Source organism: Sapajus apella, unplaced genomic scaffold (genome assembly GCF_009761245.1).
Source record: "Sapajus apella isolate SASKATOON/1434 unplaced genomic scaffold, GSC_monkey_1.0 scaffold4, whole genome shotgun sequence".
In the NCBI taxonomy this organism is placed as follows: domain Eukaryota; kingdom Metazoa; phylum Chordata; class Mammalia; order Primates; family Cebidae; genus Sapajus; species Sapajus apella.
Genome location: NW_022436944.1, coordinates 16,321,955 through 16,338,453, shown reverse-complemented (window position 1 = coordinate 16,338,453; position 16,499 = coordinate 16,321,955). Strand labels below are relative to the sequence as shown.

Below are 16,499 nucleotides of genomic sequence, written 5' to 3'. Positions count from 1 at the left end.
TATGCCAAGAGAGTTTATGTGAAACTGAGAGAGTCACCATAGAGAAAGTGAGCTTGAGCATTACAGGAACAGACACGGGAAATAAGAAATCAGATCAAACAGGAATCAGAAACAGGAAGTTTAGAAATAGAATACAATTAAACTATTGGATCTTATGGACAAATTACCTCTGCTAGATTTCCAGCCTAGTTTTCATGAGCAGAGTGAATAAAAGTGAGGGCTTTGAAATCAGAAAATCAGGATCAAATCTGGGTACTCAAATTAATTCTGTGACTTTGTACTAGATAAATACAATCTCTTTAGCTTAGTTTCCTCATCTTTAAATTGGGATGCATATAATATTTTCTACAAAATAGGGTTTTTTTGAGGATTATATGATAAAGCAAACTTAAAGTACTACAAGGTATGTCATGGTAAAATCCTTCACTAAAAGCAATTGCACATGGGAACACAGGCAAAATCTATTCTTGAGAAGTATTCTAGATCAATAATTCCTGGAAAATTGACCAAATAAGAATGAGTAGAAAAACGAAGAAGCCATGTGAAAAAACATTGTAATGAACTAAACATTAGATTAACTAAACATTAGCCATCTGAACATTAGATTAAGGTAGAATCTCACAATTCTGAAGATTTGCTTGCCATTTATTGGTTACCACTAAAGTATAATGATCACAGGAAAAAAAAATCATTCTGGAAGAAATTTATTCCCAAGCAGGGAAACGTAACACCTGCTTGTGTGTGTGTGTGTGTGTGTGTGTGTGTGTGTGTGTGTGTGTGTGTGTTTGTTTTCTCCTTAAGCCTAATCCACATTTTGTATTAAAGAATTTACTTGTGTAAATGTCATTTGTAAAAGTTTTCATATAGAGCATCATCATAAGGATGAAATCTGGTTTTGGATTTATCATGATCCAAAATATCAGGTTTGCTACAGAAAAAATTTTACTTTTGATTTTAGGGTTAGAGTAAGCAGAATATCATATACTTTTAAATTAAAAACAGTTGACTTAAAAATTGTTTTTCTGCCCACAGCTACAGACTAACACCTAAATATCACTTTACAAATCAATTTGAAGACGTATATAATGCACTAAGATGGTTGTTACGCCAAGAGATTCTTGAAAAATATGGTATAGATCCGAAAAGAATTGGCATTTCTGGATACAGTGCTGGTGGAAATTTAGCTGCAGCGGTGACTCAACAGGTATGATGCTCAGATTTGTTTTATTCCTTAAATATCCTATGCTTAAATATATTTATTTCAAATAAAATTTTTAGAAAAAAATGTTAATAGGTCTATAGATACCAAATACTTGCAGAAGGAATTATACTTTTCATTTATTAATTATTTATATGCCACTACTTATATGACATTTAGCCAAAACTGTATGCCTATGAGCTATCAATATAAATTATTCTGTAATTATAAGCAGCCTACTATATTATGGATAACATTGTTTTTGGTATTGGATTTTTGACCTAATAAACCAGGGAGTGATGTCTTAGAAGCAATGTTTCTATAAGGAAAAATAATTACATAAACTTTCCAAATTAATATCTACAGTTTAATATTTGATTCTGCAATTGAATAACTGACTCTAATAATAAATATTGCATCTAAACTTACTGTGCAATGAAAATATTGCTAGCATTTTTGCTGATTTTATTATTTATTTTTATATACTTTGGAAATGTATAAATTTTGGTTATCGGCACATTCAAGATAACCTCCTTCTGATTTCTAGCCAAAGGAAAAATACAAATTTTGTGATTCATTCTAATATACTATAGAATAAATACATGCAACTTCTCCAAAATTGAATTCTATATACATTGTTGCTCTGAGAGGCATCCTAATGCAGTACAATTAACCCTTCAGGAGACACAGATTATTGGATTTGAAGCAATGTCCAGCTATGACCTTAGACAAGCCACCTAATCTCTTCAAGCATCAATTTCTCTTTATTGTGTTGCATAATAAGCCTTTCCTCTTATGGAGTTTAGACTTCTAAAATGATGAACCAGTTAATTCGGACCCATAATTATTAAAAATCTAGCTAACTGTAATCCCAGCACTTTGGTAGGCCAAGGTGGGTGGATCATGAGGTCAGGAGTTTGAGACCAGCCTAACTAACATGGTGAAACCTCGTCTTTACCAAAAATACAAAAATTAGCCAGGCATGGTGTCACACACCTGTAATCCCAGCTACTCAGGAGGCTGAGGCAGAAGAATCACTTGAGCCCAGGAGGCAGTAAGCCAAGATCATGTCACTGCACTCCAGCCTAGGCAACAGAGTGAGACTCCATGTCAAAAAAAAAAAAAAAATCTAGCTGAAATATCTTATAAAGGCTAATAAGATATAGAAACTTCTAGACCAAAAATTTAAAAAGACAAACAAGAGAAAACTTCTCAAAAAATAATTCTAGCACTCAACATCCTCTCTCCCCTAATGGCATGTGGTAATCAAAAGGAAACAAACCAAGATGAGCTTTGGAAGCTTCTCAGGGTTATACATGCAAATTTAAGAGCCTTGCAGATATGAGTGCACTCACAAATCACTCCTCACTTTAAGTGAGGCTCTGAAGAAATAAACTCTCAGAGTCAAAGTGAACCTGCTGTAAAACAAAACTCACTTCTGTTTATAGCCTTGCTTCATGTCATCCACAGGGCTGGAGGGACCTCAAGCTTTGAATTTAAATTAAATTAAAGTAGTGTGAGAGGTAATTACTACTATGTGTTTGACTGAAATACATAAAAGACATTGCTGGAGAAATATAGTACCATCATAGTCTTTAAATTATTTTTTTGCGAATACCTCATGAAATTGAATGCCCAAAACACTATAAAATGTACTTGGGCAAACAGGTAAGCAAGAAACCAAGAAGGAAAGCAAGCTGAATCAGCAGACAATAGAAATACTCTACAAAATTAGATATTAGAGCTAATATCTAAGAATATGATATTCACAGGACATGAAACAACTGTCCTACTTTCTTCAATAAATTCAGAATGAGAGTTACAAATTTCATTAGAAAATTGAGCTTTAAAAAAAATTCTAAAACTAAAAAATAAACTTATCAAAATTAAAACCTTAAAAATGGCATAAATAATTTTACACAGCTGAAGAGATCATTTGTAAATTGACAGATGGGGAAGATGCGTCATATCAACTCATGTAACTAGGCAAAATGAAGCTTGAAGAGACAAAAAGATAAATAATACAGAAAAGAAGATTGAGATATAGTAGATACAGTCTGAAAATCCAATAGTGTTTTAAATATTATACCAAAAAGAGAGGCAAGAGAATGGGAGAAAGGGATATTTAAAAATACAACAGTAGACCAGTCGTGGTGGCTTATGCCTGTAATCCCAGCACTTTGAGGGGCTGAGGTGGATGGATCACCAGAGGTCAGGAGTTTGAGACCAGCCTGGCCAACATGGTGAAACCCTGTATCTACCAAAAATACAAAAAAGAAAAAAATTGCTGGGCATGGTGGCAGGAGCCTGTAATCCCAGCTACTTGGGAGGCTGAGGCAGGAGAATTTCTTGAACCTGGGAGGTAGAGGTTGCAGTGAACCAAGGTCATGCCATTGCACTCCAACCTGGTTGACAAGAGCGAAACTCTGAAAAAAAAAAAAAATATATATATATATATATATGATATATGATATATATGTATATATGTGTGTATATACATATATACACACATATATACACACATATATGTGTGTATGTGCATATATGTATGTATATGTGTGTGTGTGTATATGTATATATATATATATATATAAAATGTAGCTTTACAGAAGTACCAGTTATACTGAAAACTTACTTCTCAAAAGCAATAATGTAAGCTCTAGGCCAGGGGAATGACAATATTAATGTACAGAACAAAAATGACAGCCAGCTTAATTTTATGCCTCCCAAAAATATTATTTAAGAATAAAGGAGAAACAGACATATTTAGATAAATGAGAATTAAGACAGCTTCCCTTTAATAGGACAAACTGAAAGATATTTTAAATAAAGCATTTTAGGCAAAATGAAACCACAAATAAAAGATTAAGATGTAGGTAGAAGTAAAGGACAAGAATGTGTTAAGATGTGGATAAACCCTAATAAAGTTGGATAGTTTAAAATAACATATATAAAATTAAAACATTAGAAAAAAAGGAGCTATAAGTTAAGAGGAGTGGGAAGGATAGATTTTAAGTGTTATAAACTCTTTTTATTGTCCAAAAGGAAATAAAAGATTAGAATTGGCAATTGATAAGTTCATTAGCCTTTGCCTTTGAGAAGTTAATAAATAACACATTGTAACACTGAGGACAACCATTTAAAGTATAGATATTTTTGAACTTCTAAACTGAGGAAAAAATAGAAAAATCGAAAGGTTAATATGAAAGGCAAAAATATAAAAAAAAAGGATAATAAAATGAGGTAGTAGATTGAAACCAAACACTTTAGTAATTAGATTAAATATAAGTGATCTAAATGATCTGGTTGTAAGACCAAGATTATCAAAGTGGCTGAAGAAACAATTTCTGATCATATGCAGTTTATAAATGACACATTAAAGGCATAAGCAGAAAATTTGAAAGTAAATTTGTGGAAAACGCATACCATAAAAATACATTTAAAGATATTGCTAGGTTAAAAAAAAGTTACGTCTTACAGAAAAAGTTTAAATTATCAAGAAAATGCAACAACCCTAAATCTGTGTGGATTTAATAATACAGCCTTAAAACAGATGAAGAAAATATTAAAAGGTGCAGGGAAAGATACACAAGTTCACAATTATAGTGAGAAATTTAAGGATATCTCTTTCAGTAATTAAAAGAATAAACAGACAAAAATAATAATAAGCTGAGAGACTTCTGGAATAACAACACATTTCACGTAATGGATGTATGAGGAACAGAGGAACAAGCAAACACAAAAGGTCTTTTTGTTTTATTTTGTTTTTAATGGTTGAAGTACTGGGCCATGATACTTTTATATCTTTTAAATATCTTTTTAATGTTCTCCACATGTAGAGCAATATTTAGAGAAACTTGTATATCCTTAAAAGCATATATTAGAAAATAAGAAAGGCTAAAAATATGTATCTGACTCAATAATTCTTTTTAAAAGAGAACAGAAGTCACCAAAAATACAAGGGAGATAACAACAATGATAATATCAGAAATTATGATATACCTAACAAACTTAGTGGTATGAATGACAAGCAAAAAGTTAATACTTTAAAAAGATGAATAAAATTGTAAAATATCTAGAAAGACGAATAGAGAAAAACAGAGATTAATGGCAGAATTGAAAAAGGGAGTAAGATTGTATGTAGATCTTTCAGATATAAAAAAGAATTAGCCTTTAATATTTAATAATGCACATTGTAAGTTTTAAAAGAGATATTTTGAAAAACTTTTTAATTAAAAGAAAATGGAACAATATTTAAATTAAATAATCAAATTCCAAGAAAAAATTTAACTTGCCAGATAGATACTAAAAATAAAAATCTCAGCCATGTAATAACTACTAAAATAATTCAATCAGTACAGATTGAATATCCCTAATTTGAAAATTCAAAATTCACAATGCTCCAGAATTTAAAGCTTTATAAGCACCAACATGACACTCAAAGAAAATGCTAGCTGGAGTATTTTGGATATTATTTTTTTTTGTTTAGGGATGCTGAATTGGTAGGTATGATACAAATATTCCAAAACAAAACAAAACAAAAAACAGAAATCTGAAACGCTTTTCATCCCAGCCATTTTGAATAAGAGATACTCAACCTGTAATAAAATACAGTACCAGTAGAAAACCTCATTGGTAATATACATTAAACATTCAAAGATGAAATAATTCCAAATAAACATGAAATATGCCAGAGGAAAAGAAAACAGTGCATGTTGTCTGATTTATTTTCAGAGAAGCATATGTTTTATAGCCAATCAATCAGTCAAGATCAGGTGTTTTTCAGGAAACGTGAACAGATTTATTTTGGGAATAAAGAAATGGGCCAATAACACTCATAAAACTAAGATATTAGCAACGTTAACAAAATATACCATGATCAAGTTGCTAATAATGGAAGAAAATTATATTTTATAAAAATCAGTTAATTTTCCTCATATTAGTAAATTACAGAAGCAAAATCATATATCATCTCTCTAGATGTAGAAAAAGCATTTGGAAAAAGTCACGACAATTGTTATAATTCTTGGTTAACTAGGAATAGATAGAATTTTCTTAACCAGATAAGCTATATGGATTAAAAATGAACACAGGTGGCATGATTCTAAAGAAACTTGCAATGTTAAATACCATAAAACAAAGAATGGTGATTTCTGGGAGAGAGGAAGGGTAAATGATCAATTCAAGAGATATGGTGAACTCCTGAACCTTACACATATTTGTTATATTTTACATTTCTGTTTTATGAAGCCATGTGCTTGATTTTCTGCTTATTTTATTTAATTATAAAAGACAACTTAATAAAATATCTGCATGTTCAAAGATTTAGTTGCCTGTAAATTTACCTGAGATTTAGTTACCTGAATTTATTGGTAAAATATAAAATTTTTTTGTGTTTTTTCTTACTCTAGTATCAGCCACCTATTAGCTACCTACTTAATTATTTATCACACCTCTGCTAATGTAAACAACATCTTTTTACTAGATATTGACTTAGATGGAATGTGTGTAGCAATCTTACTTGAGCTATAACGCTGAACTAATTATTTCAATTCAGAAATTATTTTTACATTAAAAAATCTTGTAATGTACTTACATTTAATGTGCCAAGTGGTTCTTATTATTAACTTTGTTTTAATGCAATAAAATAAAATTTGTGGCTATTTGCTTTTGCTATGGTATGTGCATGTTTTGTTTGATTTTTTTTTCGGAAAATGTTACATTTATGTTAAAGGAAGAATGTCAGCATGCGGTGCTTTCTTCAACATTATATAGAAAATGCTGTTGCAAGTTTTCAGAAATAGACTTCCAATTTACCCATTAAATTTTGATCTGAGAGGCATCAGAATGCAGGTGGCTTCAACAATCGCTATTTAGACCTATGCTAGTGGATCCCAAATTTTAGCTTGCATCAAAATCATCTGAAGTGGTTCTTATAACTCAAATTTCTGGTCTCTACTTATCTAATTCAGTACCCTATTAACAGGAAACTTTTAGCCCATCCTGGAAATATGCATGCTGATTTATAGATAATATTTGTCTTAACACCACTATAAATTGAATATTTAAAACATAAAAATTAAAATGAATTGGAGTTTTATAGTGGGAATGAGAATTCTAATATGTTCTTGCTTAACTTTAATAAATATTTTTGTATTTAAGGCTCCCAATCTTTCACATAACACCTGAGAGAGTTATTTTCTAATTAGGATACCACTGCCCTGTAGAAATTGAAAAGATAATTACGTAGATGACTGCAGCACAAAGAGAAAGAACACAGTTGAAATTCTCCCATTTAAAAAACAAATCAAACCAATCCAACCCAATTTTTCATAGAGGGACTATAAAACTTACTCAGAACTAATTTGCTCAGTGTTAGAGCCAAATTAGAATTCTTAGTTATTTGATCCTTTTATTTATTTATTTATTTATTTATTTATTATTTTTTGAAACAGAATCGTGCTCTGTTGCCCAGGCTGGAGTGCAGTTGTACAGTCTCAGCTCACTGCAACCTCTGCCTCCTGGGTTCAAGCGATTCTTCTGTCTCAGCCTACTGAGTAGGATTATAGGCACACACAACCATGTCTGGCTAATTTTTCTATTTTTAGTAGAGTAGGGGTTTCGTCATGTTGGCCAGACTGGTCTCAACTCCTGACCTCAAGTCATCTGCCTGCCTCGGCCTCCCAAAGTGCTGGGATTACAGGTATGAGCCATCGTTTCCGACCTGAGATTTTGCTGAGACCGCAGATTAATCTGAGACCACAGGTTAGATGACCTCTTTTTCCAATTATGAAAAAAAAAAGCATAAATCATCTTGCTTACATGGTATTAAATTATAGATTCCTATAATGTTGAAAATGGGGAAGTTCTTGAGATATATTTTTGTTGTTTCTGATTATCTTGTTGAGATTCTGAATTAATCTCATCAATGTATTGTTTTTAAGTAAAAATATGTTTTCAAATGAAAATTATTTATTTAAGAAATCTATTTTTAATTGTTTTTCAGCTCATAGAGGACCCAGATGTCAAGATCAAACTCAAGCTTCAGTCTTTAATATATCCTGCCCTTCAGACTCTTGACATGGATTTACCATCGTATCGGGAAAACCTAGACTCTCTAGTCCCGTCCAAACCACTCATGGTCAGGTTGTGGAGTGAATACCTTACCACAGACAGATCACTTGAAAAAACCATGTTTTTTAATCAACATGTACCAATGGAATCAAGCCATCTGTTCAAATATGTTAATTGGAGTTCCTTGCTCACTGAGAAGTTTAAGAAAGGCCACTCTTATCATAGTCCAAATCATGGTAGTTCTGAGCTGGCTAAAAAATATCCAGGATTACTAGATGTGAGGGCAGCCCCATTGCTGGCTGATAACAACAAGTTGCGTGTTTTGCCCTTGACCTACATCATCACCTGTCAATATGACATCTTAAGAAATGATGGACTCATGTACGCCACCCGACTACGGAACGCTGGAGTTCAAGTGACCCATAACCACTTTGAGGATGGATTCCATAGAGCTCTTTCTTATAATGGGCTTAAAATTGGGTATAGAATAGAAAATCAGTATATGAGTTGGCTAAGTAAAAATCTATAGTAAAAATCTAAGCAATGGTTTATTTAAAATGTATAAAGCTCAGAACAGGAAACAAATTAGTGAAAATCAAAGTGTTGATGTTTGAATTGATCTTTGTCATCTGTGACCTTCTAAGGTCCTCACAGCCATAGTGGGTTTTGTTTTTGTTTTTATTTTTTTGACTGCTAGCAAATTCTTCTCCATTTTATTTACTGTTCTAAGTGTTATTCACTCACTTCATATTTTCTTTGGCTACCATGACTCACTTGGTAAATCTCTAATTTACAGTTCTAGTTTTTTGATTGGCTAACAGTATTACCGATGAGAAGATAGTTTTAAACAAACACATGTGGTTTGTAAAATGCCAGAGTTTTAGTCAGCATGAATTTAGAGACTTGACATGCTGCCCTGTGAGAACTGATAGGAAATATGTGCCATCTCTTTTAAAAAGCATTTGCCTCAATATAATGTTGTTTGCCTATTACTGTAAAATTCAGTTCTTAATACAGACCTCTTCCTGTACTAAGAAACCAACATTAATGCAAATGATCTTTTAGGTACTTTAGGGAAAGCCAGCTCTAATAGTGTGAGAAATTAAGAAGGTTGAAGTAGGCACGGAGCCAGCATAAGGCAGTAGCTCCACATGTGGCAATGACTTATAGTGGTGAGCAAAGCTTAGGATATAGAAGAAATGATACAACCAAATCAAAAAACTTAAATTGCTGAAAGTTCTTAAGTCCATATAGTCACTGTATGGGGGAAAGACCACAAACAACAAGCCGTAGTGATCATATGGTATATAAAGTTTGATCGTTTTGGAAGTGCATTGAGGAAGACAGCTGAGGGCCAGCACAGAGTTTCCTCACAGCCACTAGACACCGAAGTTTCTTTTCTTTTTTAAAAATTATTTATTTATTTTATTTATTTTAATTTTTTTAAGATGAGATTTCACCATATTGGTCAGGCTGGTCTCGAACTCCTGACTTCGGGTGATCTGCCCGCCTCAGCCTCCCAAAGTGCTGGGATTACAGGCATGAGCCACTGCACCCAGCTTTTTTATTTTACTTATTTTATTTTTTAAATTTTTATTAGAAGCCAAAGTTTCTTTGTTTTACTGCTTAGCTGTTGAAAGCCAGAAATTGCTGGTGGGGACAGTGGGGGAAATCACACACTTTCATTTTTGTCTGTTTTATCAGGAAAAACAATAGCATTCCTGGAAGCCCCACTCATACATATACAAATACATATACATATGCATATAGATTTCTATACGTCATTTTACAGAATTATATTTCACGTCATCAGCCTTAGCTGTTAAAACTACCTGAGAAGTCATATTTTTTCAACTGAGCACATCATTCTGAATAGAGCTAATATTCAGTAAAATCATGTGAGTGGTAGATAGGCAATAAGAAGGCGGCCACAAATTCTTTAGGGTAAGTGATTAAAATTATGTGTGAATAACACATAGAAATATTTGGAGTCATATAATGCATGGAATGGATGTATAAATGAATTACAGTTCCCAATGGAGCATCACTGTAGTATTTGTGTACTCAAATTACTCACAGAAGGCCTTTCTCTGATTTTTTTACTTGGATCTCTATTCCTTTACCTCCCTCAAACCAGGTGCCCACAAATCAAAATAATCTATGTTCCCTGACGTAAGGAGTAGGAGTCTTAATTTGGAGTAGGAGGACACATTTAAATATAGACATAAGGTTTTAATAAAAAACCTTATTAAAGCAACATAAACAATGATGATGAAAGGAATTGGTATTAATTATACCGCGTTTTTCCAGGACTCCTGCCAAAAGGAATATGGAATAGAGTGAGGGAATGAGAGTAACAGTAACAAAACATTTTTTATTATTTACTTACAGATTCAATTTCTGGTACAAATGTCCACCTAGGTCCTTACCTTTGGTTTTCTCAAAGTAAAATAGGATAAATAATTATTATGGATGTCCCCTACCTTACCAACTGGCTTCTTTTATTCTAAGTCACCAGGACTGGTTCTTTCTAATTGTTTTTTACGCCTCTCTACATCAGTCATTACTCTCAAGTCACTCTCATCTCCCAAACTCTAATCCCTATAAGTGATTCCCTATACCTTTTTCTGTCTTTCTCAGTCCCCTCCTAATTCCTACAAATTCCACTGTGCTGGCTGGAGCTCACGATTCATTATGAGTGACATCCTCAAACTCTTCTCAGTGCTTTCTATTAACTTTCAGCTGAGCTCCAGTACTTAATTTAGGATGAGGCTTCTTCTATTTTTTTCTTCCATATTATTCATACCACAGGAGCTTAACATGCAGTAGATGTCTTCCTTCCTCATTGTTGCTCTCAGACTGTTCCATTCCTCTAAAGCCTTCTGAATTATTGTAGCAGACTAGATCACCAATCTCCCTTTCATTTTGTAGTCATCTGCTTACCTCTTAGTCACTGGCTCTCATGTTTCAAGCATTTTACCTTTAACCTCATTGTCACTCTAATAATCAGATCCATTATTATTGTCACTTCAATATCCAAAATGTAATATCTCCAATATTACAGTTGAGGATTTCAAAATCTATATAGATAATATAGCTAACAACGTAGACTCTGATTTTTATGACTACCCTTCCCCAATGATCTGTCCTCTATTCCTCTATTCTGCACAAAGCATTTGTCCGTATAATCATGCCTTCGACCTTGTTACTAACAAAAACTACACCCTCTTTATTATTTCAGCATTAAATAGACTACTGTCGGATTATAATCTGCTGTTATTTGTAAGTTGCTCCCACTAATAATACTTCAATAGCCACAGTACTTGAGAATTTTACTGGAATTTCATATTTCTTCACTATGCTTATATATTTTTTTCTTTTCTTCATTACTCAGGTTAAGTTGTATAGTCAGTCATTATCACTTCATTACATATATACCCCCAGGTTTTCTCTCTCCTTCCCTATCTCTCTTTCCTTCCTCCATAACCCTTTATCCTTCACAGATGTGCGTGATAGAATAAAATAATCATGTGTCAATGTTCTCATTGACACACGCAGGCTTCCAGTGTGTCCTTAATGCTGCCCATCAATTATGTTATTTTCCCCAAGTCTGTCTCTCCTATTATTATAATTAAATGGTGCTTTTATATAAGGCCAAATTCTCTTAAGTGTATACTAGATTTCATCCTCTTTTGCTTTCTCAAGGACAATATTCTAGAAATTATCTACTTTTTCTTCTGCTTTATTGCTGTCTGATGGATCATTTCCACCAGGATACAAATATGATAAAATTTCACTTTCTTTAAAAAAATTCTTATGACTCTATTTCCCCTTCCAGTTTCCACCACATTTCTGTATTTTCCTTTATAGCAAAACAAAAAAGAAAAATTGGGTAAAGCTGTATATATTTGCTGCCTCCACATACTTTCTTCCAAATCTTTCTTATTTATCTTCTCCAATCAACCTTTCATCCAAAATTGCTCTAACCACCAAAATCCTTGTCAATGTTAATGATGTACAGACTAGATCACCAATCTCCCTTCCATTTTGCAGTCTTCTGCTTACCTCTGAGTCACTGGCTCTCATGTCACTATTGTTTTCTGATCTATTGTGAGTAGAGTGCTTCTGATCTTGGGACTCAGGCCTCTTCTCTATCTGCAGTTTATTCCCTGAGATGCCATTCAGTCTTATGGCTTTAAATGACCTGGAAGGCAACCCTCCCCTCCAGGTCACATATTCAGTCTGGAACTTCTCAAATCCAGATTAGTTATATATCCAATGGCCTACTTGGCAAGTTCACTTGGATTTAAATAAAAATTCCAAACAAATTTTTGATCTCCCTCAAATAACCTCTGATCTTTGTCTTTCTCATTTCGATAAATAGCTATTGCATATCTCAGTTGTTCAGAACAAAAGAAAAACAAAGGAGTGAGTAAAATTAGCTATTTTTAATTTTATTTTTATTCTTTCTGTCACGTATATCATTATAAAATCCTCTTGGCCAAAATATGTCCTATATTCAACCTCTTTTTTGTTCTAAACTCCATTGCAAATACCCTCTAATCTGCTGCCAATTTTTGCTTAGAATATTCCAATAGCATTCTAACTGATATCTCCCCTTCCACCCTGTACCCTTAGAGCCAATTGCAACATGTCGGACAATGATCTTTTTTAAATGGAAGTCAAATGATTTCACACTCCTCTGTTCAGGATCCTCCAGTGGCTTCTTAGTTCAGCCAGACTGAAAGCTCTCTAACTCCTCTTTCTTGCCTCCTATGTGTTATTTGAACATCCCTGGAATGCTCCAGCCTTATCATTGAGACTTTCCAATTGATATCACTGTGTCTTCCATGTTCCTTCCTGAGATACCCATGTGGCTCACTCCTTTATCTCCTCAAATATGACCTTGCGAATGCCATAACAGCCAATAAAAATGAAAAAACAGACATATTGGTAATAAACCTCAGGTGAAGATAAAAGATAATTATAAGAAATATTCAATTAAAAATTGGCTTAAAAAGAGGAAGATGACACGGGAGACACAAAAACCAAATAGTAATATTTAAGCCAAACCATATCAATGCTTACATGAACCGCAAATAGAGCACCAAATTAAAAATAAAAGATGATCAAATTGCATTAAAATGGAAGTTCCAACTGTTTTAAGTATAGCAAAAAATCTTGTAAAAATTAAAAATATAAATATACAAGTAAAATGATTGAATAAGCCATACAATGCATTTCTATTCATAAAAAATCTGGATTGGCTATAGTCATATCAGACAAAGTAACTTTCAGAACAAAACAAAATTATGGATAAAGTGAGGCATTTCTGAGATACAGTGATCAATTCATCAAGAAGACAAAATGATCTTAAAAGCGTGTACACCCAGTAGCAGGGATTCAAAGTGAAGGAGGAAAAAAATTACTAAACCAAAGAAAGAATTGACAAACTCATAGTTATGGCTGAAGATTTCAGAACTCTTCTCTTAGCAATTTACAGAAAAAATAGGGAACAAATTTATAGGAACGTAAAATCCCTGAATAATATAATCATATAACTTAACCTAAATATAGAATGCATATTGCCTATCTCTTAATAAGTTGCTCTAGGTATTATTATTTTTAATAGATTTGTCTTCTGGGCCTCATACTAGAGTTGTGAGTGGACTGCCCACCACAACCACAGTATTAGAGTGTCCTGGGTTTGTTCATGTACTTAATTTTACCAGTGGGTTTTATACCTTTAAATATTTTCTTTGTTCATGTTAGTGTCTATATTTCATATAAAAACAGAAGAAAAACTAGGAAATACGTACCAAAGTTCTCTTTTTCCTTTTTCACTTTCCCGCCTTGTCTCTAAAGATTTCCACTTCTCCCCCTTTACCATCTCCTTGGTTCCCATCTCCTCCCCTAGTTACCACCCATAATGAGCTGTGAGCACCTTTAATTAATTATCTTCACTAACTTTTATGATCTAGCACTCACTCTTGTACAAGATTTTCATGCTTTGGGTTCACTTTCTCTTTCTGGAAGGATGATTTTAGCTCAGCCTTAGATCCTTCATTTCTCTTTCTTTTCTGTGTAATTTTCCCTGACAATTCTCTCCCACATCTCATTCTCTATACTGTTTCAAGGCAAGAACTTGAGAAATAACTCTGTTGAAAGTTGCTGTTTACATTTCTACTTAGAGGTAATTTGAAGTTCGAGGCTTTGTAGCTTTATTTGTTCTTGTTGAACAGTTTTGTTAGAGGCTGTCTCTTGAGAATTTAATTTATGTGGTCATCATTATGCTTGAGCACTTGGAAGATAAACAACAGAAAATTAAAACATAAAAGATGGGTTTAAAAACATATTAAACTTACCTGAAGTGAATATTTGTGAACTAGAAGATAGCTATCAAGAAGTAGATTACCTCAGAAAGACAGAGAGATAAAGATATAAAAGATTTTGAAGAATAAATATATGGAGAATAAAGGTAATTAGTACTAGGTAATAATTTGTAGTCTTTGACATAATAGGTGGCATATCATTAGGATATATTTAATTTTTCCATAGCTGTTAGTACATAGTCCTCATGTAGAAATGTCATGTATAGTAAAGAAATCAATCCCTTGCTGCTGAGTTGTCATTTTCTTTTGAGATAGCCATTTATCTTTTGAAAAAATTTCTTTCTGCATTTGTATGAGACTGAGAATTTATAAAGAAAAGAGGTTTAATTGACTCACAGTTCTGCATGACTAGGAAGTCCTCAGGAAACTTACAGTTATGGCAGAAGGCAAAGGGGAAACAAGGCATATCTTACATGGCAGCAGACAAGCGAGAAAGACAGACAAAGAGGAGAGAGAGAAGTGCCAGACATTTATAAAACAACCAGATCTCATAAGAACTCACACACTATCATGAGAACAACATGGGAGAAACTGCCCCAAAGATCCAATTACCTCCCACCAGGTCCCTCCCTCAACATGTGGGGAGTACAATTTGGATTCCAATTCAAGATGAGATTTGGGTGGGGATACAGCCAAACCATATCAGCATTCTGCAAAATATGTTGTGCTATTATCTTAAAATTGATTTGTAATTTTGTTGCACTGTGCTAATATATAATTTGACATATTATGTCAAAGTGCCTTAAATAGTAAAAGCTGGGTAAGTCAATTTTATTTTAATAAAGCTGTTTTTTAATGGCATACAACATGATATATTCAGAGATAAATTTAACAACATACATACAAGACAGTTGCACAGACAAATGAAAGCTATTCTGAGAAAAATTAAAGATGTCCTAAATAAATGGAAGGAAATAAGATGCTCATTGCCCAAAAGACTCAAGATTACTTAGGTGTCAGTTTTCCTATTTATTTACTATGATCCCAATCTAGATCCCAGAAGGCTTTAGTTTGATTTTTAAAGAAAATATCGTATTTATCCTAAAGCATGTATGAAAATAAAAATGAATGTAGAATATTTTAAAAAACTGTTTTGGAGAACAAATTTATAGCATTTACAGTAAATGATTTTAAGATTGTATACAAAGCTATGTAATCAAGATATTTCAATAGAATAATATTCAAAAAGGATTTATTTCATTGAGGCATTTCAATAAGGATAGACAGATAATAAAAAGAGAATCTAGAAATAAATCCATAACTTTTGGGTCAAAATTTAAAGAAGAAGTTGCCAAAGTAGTTCAATTCCAATAGTGTAGTATATTTTTAAATGGTACCTGAACATTTGTCTATCCATATTAAAAAAATTCTTAACCCTGACCTTTACCTCTTTCCATATACAAAAATTATTAATATCTCAAAACAAGTCATGGATCTATATTTAAAAAACCCACAAAACTTTAAAACTTCTGGGGGAAAACATAAGAGAAAAATCTTTGTAATCTTTTGTTAGGGCAAAATTTCTCAGACAAGACATGGGACAGAAAAAGCACTAGGCATAAAAGAAAAATAGATAAATTGGACTTTATCAAAATTCAAACTTAGTTTCTATTACAAGAAGAGATACAAAAAAAGGAAATAACATTTAAAGAGGGGGTTTAATTCTTTATTAGAGAGGTATCATAATACCCTCACAGTTAAGGAAATTTCATTTATTCAACAAACATTTACTTAAATGTTTTGGATTTGGGACTAGGGCATATAGCCATGAAGCAAGTTCTTGATGTTGTCTCTGTCGAGAGAGAGAAAGAAAGAGAGTTATTATAACATGACAA

At 32.8% G+C, this 16,499-nt stretch overlaps 1 protein-coding gene across 1 annotated transcript in view; it reads left to right on the top strand.

Moving 5' to 3' along the window:
• LOC116537813 (arylacetamide deacetylase-like) overlaps nucleotides 1–9,486 on the top strand; it is a 32,838-nt gene extending 23,352 nt beyond the window's left edge. Inside the window, 2 exon segments of the mRNA XM_032260052.1 lie at nucleotides 1,033–1,204; nucleotides 8,205–9,486. Coding sequence (XP_032115943.1) covers nucleotides 1,033–1,204; nucleotides 8,205–8,801 — 769 coding nt within the window. The 3' untranslated portion in view covers nucleotides 8,802–9,486.
• Nucleotides 9,487–16,499: the final 7,013 nt, after the last annotated feature.